Genomic DNA, 12,357 nt, shown 5'->3' with positions numbered 1-12,357 from the left:
TGCCTGGTTTCTGCAAGTCAGCAGATCTGTGCTGTTGATGTTTCAGTGGGGGTCCCCTCCTGTGGGTGTGGCCAGGGGGTAGGATGGGGGCCACCGAGGGGACCCCACGATGTCCTCGGCTCTGCAGTGCTGCAGGGTTGGGCGTCTGGCACGGGCCGGTGCCGCGAGGCATTGCCAGCCGAGGGCAGCTCACTGTGCAGCAACCACACAGGTTTCCCCGGCTGCTTCGAGGCACCTTGTAAACTAAATTGGAATTGAAATGTAATCGAGCTGTCTGTGCACACGGGATGATTTTAGCCTTCTGCTTAAACACTCCCCAGCTCATTTTGTTTCGGGCTTCAATTCAGGGAAGTTTTAACAACAGTGAATAGCTCAGTGCCCAAACCAGGGAGGAACAGAGAGGTGGAGGGTGTCCCAGCACACTGCTTTACTCCATGGCTGGGTGCCCTGCAGCAGCACCAATGTTGAATTTGGGGTGCTGGGCGTTGTATCCCCATTGAAGGGGCTGGGAAGCAGAGGTTCCCTGGCACCACCATGGCCCCACCACCCCATCTTGTTGCTCGCCCTGACAGAGATGCCGTGAAGGAGCTGGTGTTGCTGCGCTCATGGGCACCACTGGCCTGCCATGCTGTGGCAGGGCTGGAAGGATGCTCCCAGGCGGCCCTGCACCGCAACAGCTGCGTGAGGAAGACCTTTGCAAGCAGCATCGCAGCTGTGAAGCGGAGGTCGGTGTGTGCTCAGCTCAAACTGCAGGCGGTGAGTGTGGGCACCGGACCCCTCATGGCTGTGGGTTGGGGTGTTTGCAGCACTGCATATCCTGTTCTCACACCGACACCCTGCCATTCACACACTCCTCCTTAGTGGGGAGCCCCACACCCCCTGGCAGGCACCCTGTGCACCATGGGGCTGGTGGCCACCGTTGTGGCTCTGTGTCCCTGCAGGGCTTTTAGTCCAGGATTCTGCTCTGGCTGCGAGTGGCCGCGAGCCTCCCCAGCGCTGCTGTCACTCAGGGAAAGCATCCCAGGCAAACAAATCATTAAGCAGATTACACACACACCTTGCTGTGCTGCTACTTAATCCTCTTAAGCACTCAGACAAGTAGACTGGCCCTCCGTGCTGGGGACATTCCAAGCTTCTGCTATCTCAGCCATAATTAGGTGGCTAAACTCTCTTGAGGAGATGAGGCTCAGCTGACTCCTTGGCCAGTCCACTTTGTGGTCCTGGCTGTCCTGGCAAACACCTGTCCGGCAATCCTCGACCCTGGTAACTTTTTGTAGCCCATCAACTGAAAACACGGGACATTAGGAGGAAGGGTCCTGCTCAGCATCTGTGACCTGCATCTTGGGGTCACCTCTCTGACTGAAGCGGTTGTTCCTAACATGCTTTAGAGCACTGAGGGCTTTGAGGGCTCTGAGGATGACTCCTTTACCTGCCCAGACATCCTGCAGCGGGTGCATGGGGAGCATTTCCCACTACTGTCACGTGCTGCCCCGTTGTCCCCCTCTGTCCACACTGACCTCTGCTTGCCTGGCAGGACGCGCTCGTCAACCTTCTCCGACGGTCCCAGCTGCACTTTGTCCACTGCCTCCTCCCAGGAGTGGGGGCAGAGGGGCCAGTCCCTCGGCTCCCCGCACCGCCCGACACAACCCTGCAGCTGGATGTGGCAGCCCTGCGAACCCAGCTGGAGGGGACCCAGCTCATGGATGCCCTGCGCCTCCACCGCATCGGTACGCCCGGCCCTTCGCCACTGCCGTGTGCAGTGCCAGTCCTGTCTACCAGTGCTGCCCTGCTGGTGGCTCAGCGCTTCCACGCTTTGCTCATCATTCTCCTCTTGTCAGCCCTACATCAAAACCCCCAAGTTTTACTGCTGTTTCTTGCAGGGGTTCCCAGCCCCTCTCCTGCCTGCAGCCTGCAGTGCTACTGGGCGGCACAGCCTGGGCATGGCAGCTGCAGCTCCAGTGGGAGCTCCCCTGGAGCATCCATGTGTCAGGCGGGACCTGCACCAACCATGGTCACGGTCCATGCCAGGGGGAGAGGGATCCATGCAGGAGGCTGTGGGGCACCTTCTGCATGACACGAGGTGCTGGGATGGCATCTCACCATCTCAAGCGCATCCCTGCTGCTTCTCTACTCCCTCTGCCCTGCCCTCACTGCATCAGTTTCTCTCCACTAGGGGCAGATCACCCCCATACCCACCACCTGCTATGCCTTTAGCTGTGCACAGGAGGTGCCACCCTTCGCAGCAGCCCCCCACAACTGGTTCCCTCCCCAATACTTTGGTGCAAGCCGCATGCCCCTGGGCTGGTGTGGTCCCCAGCCGTGTCTATTTGCCCCCAGGGTATGCGGATCGCCTGCTTCTGACCCAGTTCCGCAGGCGCTTCCAGGTCCTGGCTCCGGAGGTCATGAAGAAGCACACCTCTGCCTACGAGGTGCCGGATGAGAGCAAGGTGTGTGCTGGGCTGGGCTGGGGAATGTGGGCTGAGCGCCCTACATGGGCCTTTGCCAGTGCCAGGGCTCTTCCAGCCCTGCCTAACGTGGTCAGGGCTTTCTTTGCAACAAGGAGCAATTCCTGGAGGTCCCTGCAGGCAGCCCCTGCGCTGACATTGCCCGTACCCTGCATGAGCCCAGCTGTGCTCCCTCCAAACAGGCTGGATTACACCAGCATTCCCCTGCCCTGGGCCTCACTCAGGCATTTGGTGTTGCTGATATTATTCCTTTATCTGCTGTAGGCTCAGTACCCACAGGTCTGTGGGCTGCCGAGCTCTGGCGTCACAGCTGTGGGTGATGCTCCTTTGCTCTGTTGCCACAGGACCCACCACAGGTGGGAACACACATCTGGACAGCTGTTGAGGAGCTTTGGTAGCAGGGTTCTCAGTGCAGGTCTGGGGGTTCTTAAACACAAGGCTGTGCCCAGGCACTAGGGATGAAGGAGTACAACCCCATTCAGCAGGGCTCAGAGTAGCACACCAGCGTTCACAGTGCTGCCGAGAAACAGCGACTGGTTTTGGAAGCCTGCGGGGTCAGCCCGTAGGGTCAGAGATCTCTAGCAATGATCAGGAGTGATCTGGCAGCAGCTCTGTGTCCTGCGTGGGTGCAGCCTCATGCAGCACTGGGTTGCAGGGGGTGGCTTTGCAGCCTGCTTCTCTTCACCCTGCCCATGCGTGCCTGAGCACGGAGGGACATGGGTCCTCCAGCAACTTGGCAGAGCAGCCAAGCTCAGCTCTTCATCCCAGTTTCTCCCCCTGAGGACTGTTTTTACAAAGGCAGTAAACATGCCTGGTGTGGGCTGCATTTGCCAACGTTATTGCACCGTGGAGAGGACTTGGAGAAATCAGCCTGGAAATGAAGCCTGTTATTGCTTCTTTTTAATACTCAAGAGGAGACAGCTTTGAAAAGCCTGCTTGCTGAGGGCTGTGTCTTGATCATCTGGTGCTCTGGCTGTGTGCCTGGTAGGTCTTGTTAGGACAGGGCACAAACTGTGGGACTGGAGGCATGTGCAGGGGCCAGGATCTGTGTGTTGCTATGGCCAAACATGGCAGCACCCCATCCCTCTCCATGGCTCCCCAAAACCCAGCTGGCTGAAGACCAACCAGGCAGCATTCCCTGGGACCCAACAGAGCAGCGACCATGGGGCTTCCTGGGGACTGGGCATCATCTGCCTTCAGGCACCTGTAAAGCAGCAGCCCAGGGTGGCTCTTAGCCTCATCCCACAAAGCCTGAAAGTCAAAGGAGCTCGGGAATGAAGGTGGAGATCTGCCAGTTTTATCGGTTTCATAATAAATATGTAGCAAAACCTGGGGACAACCTCCTCTGCCCCTGGAACAGGCTATGAGTGAGGCGAGAAGCACTGAGAGCCGGGAAGAGCTGAGAGGAGATGAATTAAACATGGGCGTGTGCTCTGTTGTGCAAACTGCCAGCCAGTGTGTGCAAATTCAGTTAAGACCTTGGGATTTAATAAGACAAGTTTGACAGTTGGAAAAGGTCAATATTGTTATTAAATGCTGTAAGGAGGCAGAGGGTGCCCTGTTGGCAGCGTGTAAGCAGGGGATTTGAAAAATCCCATCCTCCTGGAGCTTGTTGCCACACGGTTTTGTTAGCTGGAGACTTCTTCCCAGTAAGCTGCAGTAACTCGGCTGCTGGAACAAGAGATGCTGGTCTGTAGCGAGGGTGACTGTGCAGCGATAACTGACCCTGTGCTTGCACCAGCCCCACCATTGTGGATGGGATGGGATTGTCCTGCACAGCCCTGTGCCCGGCCTCAGTCCCAGCAGTATCGCAGGAGCGGGGCACAGCCGCGGTGCTGGTGCTTCCTCACCTCTGGCACATGGGTTCATGCACCGTGGTGGTCCATACCCCCGTGCACTGACATGCTCCATCCCCACCTCGCCCTGGTGCATGCACAGCTGCAGGTGAGGGCTAGGGGTGCAGTTCTGCTGCAGCAAGGTGCTCCCAGGGCTGTGATGAAATATTTTGTGCACGGGTTTGTCCTTCATAGAGGAGATGCATGAGGCCGCCAAAGCCTCATGTTGTATGCTGTGAAGTATTAGTGGAGGATTTTTGTTGCAATTTCTGTAGCCCTGGGGCTTTCAAATCACTCCAGATGACGTTTGCTGTGCCGGGGAAATGTATGATGTTACTGGCTGTTACGTTCGCATGTTGGTCCAAAGCTCAGAGTAATTGAGTCCAGGCTTCTCCTACGGCTCAGGACTAATCTCCTGGTTGCCTCCCCGTGAGGGCTCAGCTCTGCACTGGCAAGCTTGTGGGGGAACTCGGTGCTTTCCCCCCTGCTTTTGGCTCTACAGGCTGAGCTGCTGCCAAGCTGGGCAGGAGGGGAGCACTGAGGGCTCACAGCTGCACAGCACAGCTGGGGACCCTGGCTGCACAGTGCCAGGACAGGCTCTTACCTTCCCCTGAGTAACGTCCTTCCATACCTGCCCTATGCATCGGGGTCCTTCCAGACCAAGGGTGGCAGCAAAAGGGGGAAAATCTTGCACGCAGCAGCAGATCTCTGCTCCCCATCTTGCCAAAAGCCTCCAGGGCAGAAAGCCCTTCTCGCACCGGGAGGTGAGGCTGGGGCAGCTGCTCTGGAGGCTGCTCTCGGGCTGGGTAGGTGTACCTTTCCATGGGGAGGCAGAAATGAAAGCACACCAGGATGCACCCTTTACTGGGTGTCTATAAGGACTAGGGGTCCCTGTACCTCATTTCAGCAGGTTCATACCAGGGTATAAATGTTTTGTGAGCAATTGCATGATGTGCTGCTTCTCCACAGGCTATAGAGGAGCTCTTCCAGGTGCTGGATCTGGAGAAGAAGAGCATTGCCATAGGACGCAGCCAGGTATGACCACTTTGGTCTCTGCTTCCCCATTGCTTTCGGTGCCTAAGGGTACAGCCAGCCCCGCACTGGGCACTGCCAGCTGCCCAAAGCTCCCCAAACTGGAGAGAGAGCCCCTCCTCTGCTGCTCCCTGAGGTTCCCAGGTGGGCTGGGAAGCCAAGCCTCACTGAAAATCAAAGCAGAAGGCTCCTAATGCACATTTGAAAGCACTAGCTTGGGTAAACTGTGTACCTAATTATTAAAATCTGGCCCCTTGTTGCATCTAAGTTCCTAATTACCTTTGATGTCTCATGACAATAAATGGAGCTTGAGCAGCTGATGGTTTTGGTGGGCTAGGGTAACACTGCTAGGCTGGGCAGCTGCAGATGCAAGAATTGTCACAGCAACAACATTTGAACTTAAATGTGATAATCTCAAAGAAAATTTAATTTTGCATGTGTGCTTGCCTTCAGCTCTCAGAGTCTATAAAGAAAGAATTTGTGAAATGGTTCTGTGGAACAAAATAACTTTCTTTTATCCTGCAGAGTGCAGTTTGCAATTATCTCTTCTATGAAACCCTTGTACTTAATCAATAGCATGATAGCAGCTCTAGCCACATCTTGTTATAGAGGAGTTAGTTTTGCCATTGCTTTGAGCATTGATTTTGCACTAGCTTCTAAAACTCCCTAGTTTGTGAAGTTAATACCGGCATTAATGAGACAATCAAATAGGTGGTGGAGCAATCATAGCATTATCTCAAGAAAGTGAGTTTCCTTGGAATTGTTCTTTGATTCAATTTGGCATCTTTAAAATGCAGCTCTTTAAGTGTACCACCGGCTTCACAAGCGTAATTCAGTTTTTATTAAAGCTGTATTATGCAAATGGTGTACAATAATATGGAGCGATTGGTCCCATATCCCGAGAACTTCATCAGGCAATGACCAAGAGATATCTTACACTCTGACAGGTCGATACTGAGCTAAATTCGATGGCATCAGCAAGTCTATATAATTTATGAGGTCTTTCTGACAAGTTCACTTAAAGAAAATTATGTAGTTGTGGTTTTTTTTCCTATTGTAAACTGGCATCTTTGTCGTTATCTGTATGTACACTGTCAGGAATGCCGTAGCCCTCGCAGTGGGTGGGAAATGGGCAGTGGCCCCAGGGAAGGGTTTTAAGGACTTGCATCTTTTAACAGTTGATGCCTATGTCGAAAGGGAGGAGTGAGAGGAGTCAGGGACAAAGAGCAAATGCCAGCATGCATGAGGTGTGAGGGCTGGATCCCAAAGGGCACTCAGCACCCTCGTCCTCAGGGAGTCAGTGGCACCTGGACAGCCCTGTACACCCTGTTTTGGTGATGCCCAGGGACAGGAGATGTAAGGGTGGGTTGAAGATGCTCTCCGGGATGTGCAGCCATCCTGCTGCTGGGCTTGTGGATGGGACGGACACAGCTCCCTCTTGCTGTCCCATGAGTGTCCCCAGGCTGGCTGGTGCCAGGCTGCCTTGGGTACCTTCATGACATGGGGCAGACTGGCACATTGTGCGTTCGGCCACATTTGCTGAAGCCCCCTTCCAGCCTGGCATCTCGGGCTGATGCAGGGGTCACGCTCGGTGGTCTCAGCTGGTCCAAGGACCTTTGGTCTCCTGCAGGTCTCAGGGGAGGCTGCCAGGTGTTAGGCAGAAATACATCCTGCTGGCTGCGGGCAGGCTTCAGACCCTGTCCTCGGGATGTGTAACCTCTCTTGCTTGCTGTCAGGTTTTCCTGAAACCGGGGGTCATCTCCAGGCTGGAGAAGCAACGTGACAAGCTGATCGCCCAGAAGGTGATCCTGCTCCAGGCTGCTTGCAAGGGCTTCCTCAGCCGTCAGAAGTTCAAGAGGTTGAAGGTATCCATCCTGTGGGGTGTGGATACCCTGTGCCCACTTCAGCAGGGGCTCAGGCTGCTGCAGAGGGTCAGTGCTGCTGTAATACAGCACAGAGCATCCAAATTGCAGCACTTCTGAGCAGAGAAGGCTGCTTCTTTTAAAGGGTACCCCCCTTGCCCTGCCCCTTGGGCAGCCATGAGATGCCATCCCCTGTGGTGCAGCGCTCCTCCACCACCTCATCCCTCTCCAGCCCGGCACCCCAGCCTGGTTCTTCCTGGTGGGCTTGGTCGTGGCTGGGTGAGGGGCACTAACAGTTGTGTCTCCCTGCAGATCCAGCGCCTCGCCATCCGCTGCATCCAGAAGAACCTGGTGGTCTTCCAGGTGGTCAGGCACTGGCCTTGGTGGCAGCTGCTGAGCCGTGTGCGTCCCTTGCTCAGCATTAACCTTGCGGAGGAACAACTTCGTGCAAAAGAAGTATGCACCAAGCGACGGGACGGGATGGGACAGGATGGGACAGGACAGGAGGGGATGGGATGGGAAGGGATGCTTTAGGGGCTCTGCCTGGTGGGTTGGTCAAATTGGAAGTCACTTTTGCCAGGAAAGAGATGTTATTCTGACCATCCAGAAGTCATCATCTGTTCTTAGCACTGTGGTTTTTGCTCTGAGTAATGTGTTTTGCAGAGCTGTGGAGTGGAGAAATAGCTCTCCTTCTTCCTTAGAGGGACTATAACAAAGGCAGCATGTCCCTGCAGCTGAAGCCCCATCCCAGGACCATGGCTGCCCTGCTGCCCTCCCCATGCTCCCCGCGAGCTCGCTGGGGCTGGGTCCGCTGAGCTGAGCCCCTTGGGGTGGGTATCCCACATCGGTCTGTGGGGTACTAGATGATGGGCAGCCAAACACATCCTTGACACAGGACACTCTGCTCCATACTGTTACCAGAGCTGTACTGGCTTCCATCTGCACTGCCACTGGTGATGTGAGACATAAATGGTCATTTGCTGACCTGGGAAGGGGCACCCTCTGCCCCTTTGCACCATCTGAGACCTGTGCTAAATTCTTAGTCCGTCTTCCCTGGCATCCTGCTCCTCCTCTTGCCTTAGTGAGGTTTTAACAAGACGTTTTCAGGCTGGATCAGATGAAATAAAAGCTGCACAAGCTTCTGTTTCTCTCTCCAAACCCACCTGGGATCTATCAGACCCCATCACCCGTTAACCTCTGTTTTTATCATGACTCTGCATGTTCTGCTTCTGCTCATTGTTGGACATCAAAGCAGCACAAGACTGCACCGAGCAGCTCTTTCTGCCGTTACAGTCAAGCTGCCTGAAAAAGAATCACAGAAAACAATGTGCCTTTGCAACCACTCTGTGATAGCCTGCCAGGGCCCCAGGAATGCTCCATGAGCAAAATTCAGACGTTTGGCTGTTCATCCCAGGCTTTTGAGGTTTGCTTCTTTCTCATAAAATGTGCTCTGTGAGCACACCAAAGCTGACATTCCCTCCAATGAAATTCATGTCAGGAGCTGTAGTCCTGGCAATTTGCAGTGAGCAGCCTTCAAAGTTGCCTGGTAAATTTTATTAATAAGGCAGTTATGTCTCTCCCACTTATTTTTAACAGAAAACAAGATTTTTGTAAATAAACTGAGGATGCTGGAGCTTTCCATATGTGGTTTTTTTGAAATCTTCCCTAGGAGGAGCTGGCGGCGCTGAGAAGGAAGTTGGAAAAATCTGAGCAGGCATGCAGCGAGCTCAGGCAGACTGCAGAGAAGCTGGAGAGCAAGGTAGAGCCCCCCAAAAAGCCTCTGCTGCAGCCTCACTTGGTTGAGTTAGAAATTAAGCCATTGGGGATATATATGGCCACCAATTACATTTCAGCAGGAGGAGCTGTGATCAGCACAGTGTTGGGCAGGGCAGAGTGACCACAGCAGAGGCGGTTCTCTATGCAGGACCCAGACAGGCTGCGGTGCCCACCTGTAGCACGGAGAACCAGCATCACTGCAGGCTCCGTGCTGGGTGGGATCCTGTGTGCCAGAGCAACAGGTCCCCCCAAGGTCTGCACCTGGAAAGCAGCCTGGATGCCTTGGGAATGGGCCATTCCCACTCCCACAGGGCAAAGCTCATGTCCCCTCCAGCAAGGACAGATGTCACCTCACGCTGCCACCGGCAGGGCTTACAAGACTGCAAAGCGGCAACGCGAATGTCATCCCCTCTGCTGACAGAAGGGTATAATTAGAAAGGGAAAATACACACAAATGTATCATGTTCTCATTACGCGCGCAGGACTGCAGGCTCGCGGACCTCTGCAGACACCAGAAGTGACTTAGTTTAATTGCATGACTGCTAATACCCAGGGGATGGCTCGCCAGAGAGGTGTCCTGCACATCCCCAGGCTCTGAGCGTGACCCTGTCATGCATGGTGCTCAGGAGTGGCAGCTCCTGGGACAGCTGATCAGCTGCTCTGCTGTGCGTGTCAGAAGGGACTTGGAGGCATGTTGGGGAGCACACGCATCCCCAGCTAGCCACTGGGCCTGTGCAGGTTCCCCTCTCAGAGGCACAGGCTCCTGTGCAATTGCAGCTAGGGTTTTGTTAAGCACCGGGAGGAGGAGCAGCTCCCAAATTTGCTAGAAATACCCTGGGTCTACCCAGCTCTCCAGGCTGCGGCACCTACCCCTTGCAAGAGGTGGCTGAGCTGTGGCCTGGGTGCAACACTGCAGCCCTGGCTATTGGTGCCAACAGCCCCGAGGGCCAGGGACCTCCTTCTTGATGGGAAGTGGCTAAAGATGACTTAGCTTAAGCTCCTTGTTAAAAATGAAATCACACCCACGAGGCTGGGATTGCTGAGCAAGGCTAATGCCTCAGGACAGACCTAGAAAAATGCTGGTTCCCCAGGGAAAGTAAACCTATGGAGTTTACCTTTTAACCTTTACTGAGTTAAAATTGCTGGACTCCCTAAGGAGTTTGTGTAACGTGCCTGCAAAATGTGAAGTGCCTTAAAATGCTGCCAGATGGAGGAAAAGGAGCATTGGAAGCCTGTGTGTTCCTGCTGGCCCTGCTGCATCTGCAGTCTCTTACTTCACTGGCTGAGTGGGATGGACTGTGTTCACCTCTGCTTTGGGGAAAGTGGAATTCATTCTCTGGATTAATAATTCCTGCCTTCATTCATCTGCTTGTTGCTTTAAATGAAATTTAATGTTAATCAACTACAACAATGGAGAAATCTGATGAACCCTGCCTGCAGCTCACTGCAGGCAGCACAGTGCAGGCAGCGGGCAGCTGCCCTGCCACAGGCAGCTGTGTGAGGGGTGCACAGCAGCGGCTGCTCATTGCTGGGCACTGCCAGTGGGAGTCTAAGTTCCCACTGGTGACACTGGTCAGTGATGGCGTGTACTTACACGTCACCTAAGCACAGGTGGCTGCCAAATGAGATCAGTCAGAACACTCGTGTCGATGCAGGATGGCCAGTCCCCCCCAAGCTGGCATGCACAGTGATGCCCAGACTGACTCCCAGCTGCCCCCCCCAGATCATCGATCTGACGATGGAGCTGTCGGATGAGCGGTACAAGGGCGACATCGCCTGCCAGGTGCTGGATGGGGAGCGGGCAGAGAGGCAGCGGGGCACCCGTGAGCTGCAGGAGCTGCAGGTAGGAGAGCCCGGAGCCATCGGGCTGTGCCAGTGGCAATGCCACCCTCTTGGCACAGCCTTGCTGGACCCAAGTGCCCTGGAGCCGGGTAGATCTGCTTCTTTCCTTCCCTGGGTTTCCCCAGAGCAAACATGACCAAGTGCAGAAGAAACTGGAGTCGGTGGAAAAGCAACTGGAAGAGGCCCAGCAGCTGGTTCAGTTGCATGAGATGAAGATAAGTGGCTCTGGAGGAGGTAGGGGCATCCCTCTGGGGGCAATGCATGCTCTGGGCACCCAGCCTGACCTGCAGGGCCAGCAAGGCTGCCCTAGCAGGAGAGCAAAGCCTCTTGCAATGGGCAGAGGTTTGCCCCCCCTGCCGAAGCAGTTCTGCTACCCCAGCCCCTGGTCACGTCAGAGTGTTTTTGGCACCCCATCATTCTGCATTACTTGTCCAGCTCTTGCACAGGGCTGGGGATGCAGGCAGGCATTCTGCTTAAGGGCGCTGCTGGCACTGCCTGGCACCCCTGGCAGCACAGGGTGTGTTTGAAACATGTTTTGGAGTGATGAGGAGGCTGCTGAGACACAAGTGGGGTGGGATAGGACAGGACAAGATGGGATGGGATGAGATGAGCGTGCACGCTTTGTCTAAGGCAGGGGTACATGTGCTGTGTGAGCTGGGGCAGCCCTGGGTGCACAAAGCAGAGCTGCACCCTACGAGCTCAGCGCTGGCGTTCATGCCATACAGGGGCTGTGGTGCCATTGTGCATTTCCCCACCCAACCCCGGCATGGCTGCTCGGGCTGGTCAGGCCTGAGCACCCACCAGTGCCCCCGGTTCTCTCTCTGTTCACAGAGGACGAGTGGCAAGTGCGTTTTGACTGCGCGCAGACGGAAATTGCTTTCCTGCGCAAGCGGCTGGTGCAGCTGGAGGAGCGGCTGGAGTCTGAGCTGGGCACCCGGACGGGGCTAGAGCAAAAGGCAAGTGCTGCCAGCCCTGGCCGTGGGATGGGGGACAGGGACTCCCCAGGGTCACGCTGTGGAGTGGGGCTGGTTATCCTCTCCCTTCTCCCAGGGCAGGCAAAGCTTTACAGGGCTGAGGCTTAGAAATGCAGTCACTTGCTGCTGATGCTCTCACTGACCGGGGAAATCAGCTGTTTTCTGCTGGTTTGAGAATGAATACCCGAAAGCTGCCTCCAAGCTTAAAAAGTCACTTGTGCACCAGAACGTGGCAAAATTCAACCTTGGTCAAGTGTGAGCACAAATGAGCACAGGGTGGGAAGCTGTGGGGTGGGGAGGTGCTCAGTGGTGGGTCTTGGGGCTGATCTGGCTTTTGGATACTGGACAGGGTTGTGCTTGCACTATCTGTCATGCAAAGAGCTGCTAATGTGAAGAGCTGGAGGCTTCCAAGCTTTGTCATGAGGAGGGGAAAAGCCAGTGTGCTTCCCTGCACAGTGTCTGGGATTCAGGTCACTTCCCATGAGGATACAACAAAGAAATGTAGTGATAGGCCAAGGGGAAATGGCTTTAAACTGAAAGAGGGGAGATTTAGATGAGATATCAGGAAGAA

The 12,357-nt window shown here is 54.9% G+C and overlaps 1 protein-coding gene across 1 annotated transcript in view; it reads left to right on the top strand.

Moving 5' to 3' along the window:
• Window positions 1–12,357, top strand: part of MYO18B (myosin XVIIIB) — a 74,255-nt gene that overhangs the window by 22,659 nt on the left and 39,239 nt on the right. Inside the window, exons 17-26 of the mRNA XM_055797468.1 lie at window positions 573–756; window positions 1,535–1,727; window positions 2,338–2,447; window positions 5,270–5,335; window positions 7,069–7,197; window positions 7,507–7,650; window positions 8,864–8,953; window positions 10,694–10,813; window positions 10,938–11,046; window positions 11,644–11,768. Of these exons, the coding sequence (XP_055653443.1) occupies window positions 573–756; window positions 1,535–1,727; window positions 2,338–2,447; window positions 5,270–5,335; window positions 7,069–7,197; window positions 7,507–7,650; window positions 8,864–8,953; window positions 10,694–10,813; window positions 10,938–11,046; window positions 11,644–11,768 (1,270 nt within the window). The remainder of the gene's footprint in view (window positions 1–572; window positions 757–1,534; window positions 1,728–2,337; window positions 2,448–5,269; window positions 5,336–7,068; window positions 7,198–7,506; window positions 7,651–8,863; window positions 8,954–10,693; window positions 10,814–10,937; window positions 11,047–11,643; window positions 11,769–12,357) is intronic.

Source organism: Falco peregrinus, chromosome 2 (assembly GCF_023634155.1).
Source record: "Falco peregrinus isolate bFalPer1 chromosome 2, bFalPer1.pri, whole genome shotgun sequence".
Classification (NCBI taxonomy): domain Eukaryota; kingdom Metazoa; phylum Chordata; class Aves; order Falconiformes; family Falconidae; genus Falco; species Falco peregrinus.
This window is presented reverse-complemented; position numbering and strand designations above follow the sequence as displayed.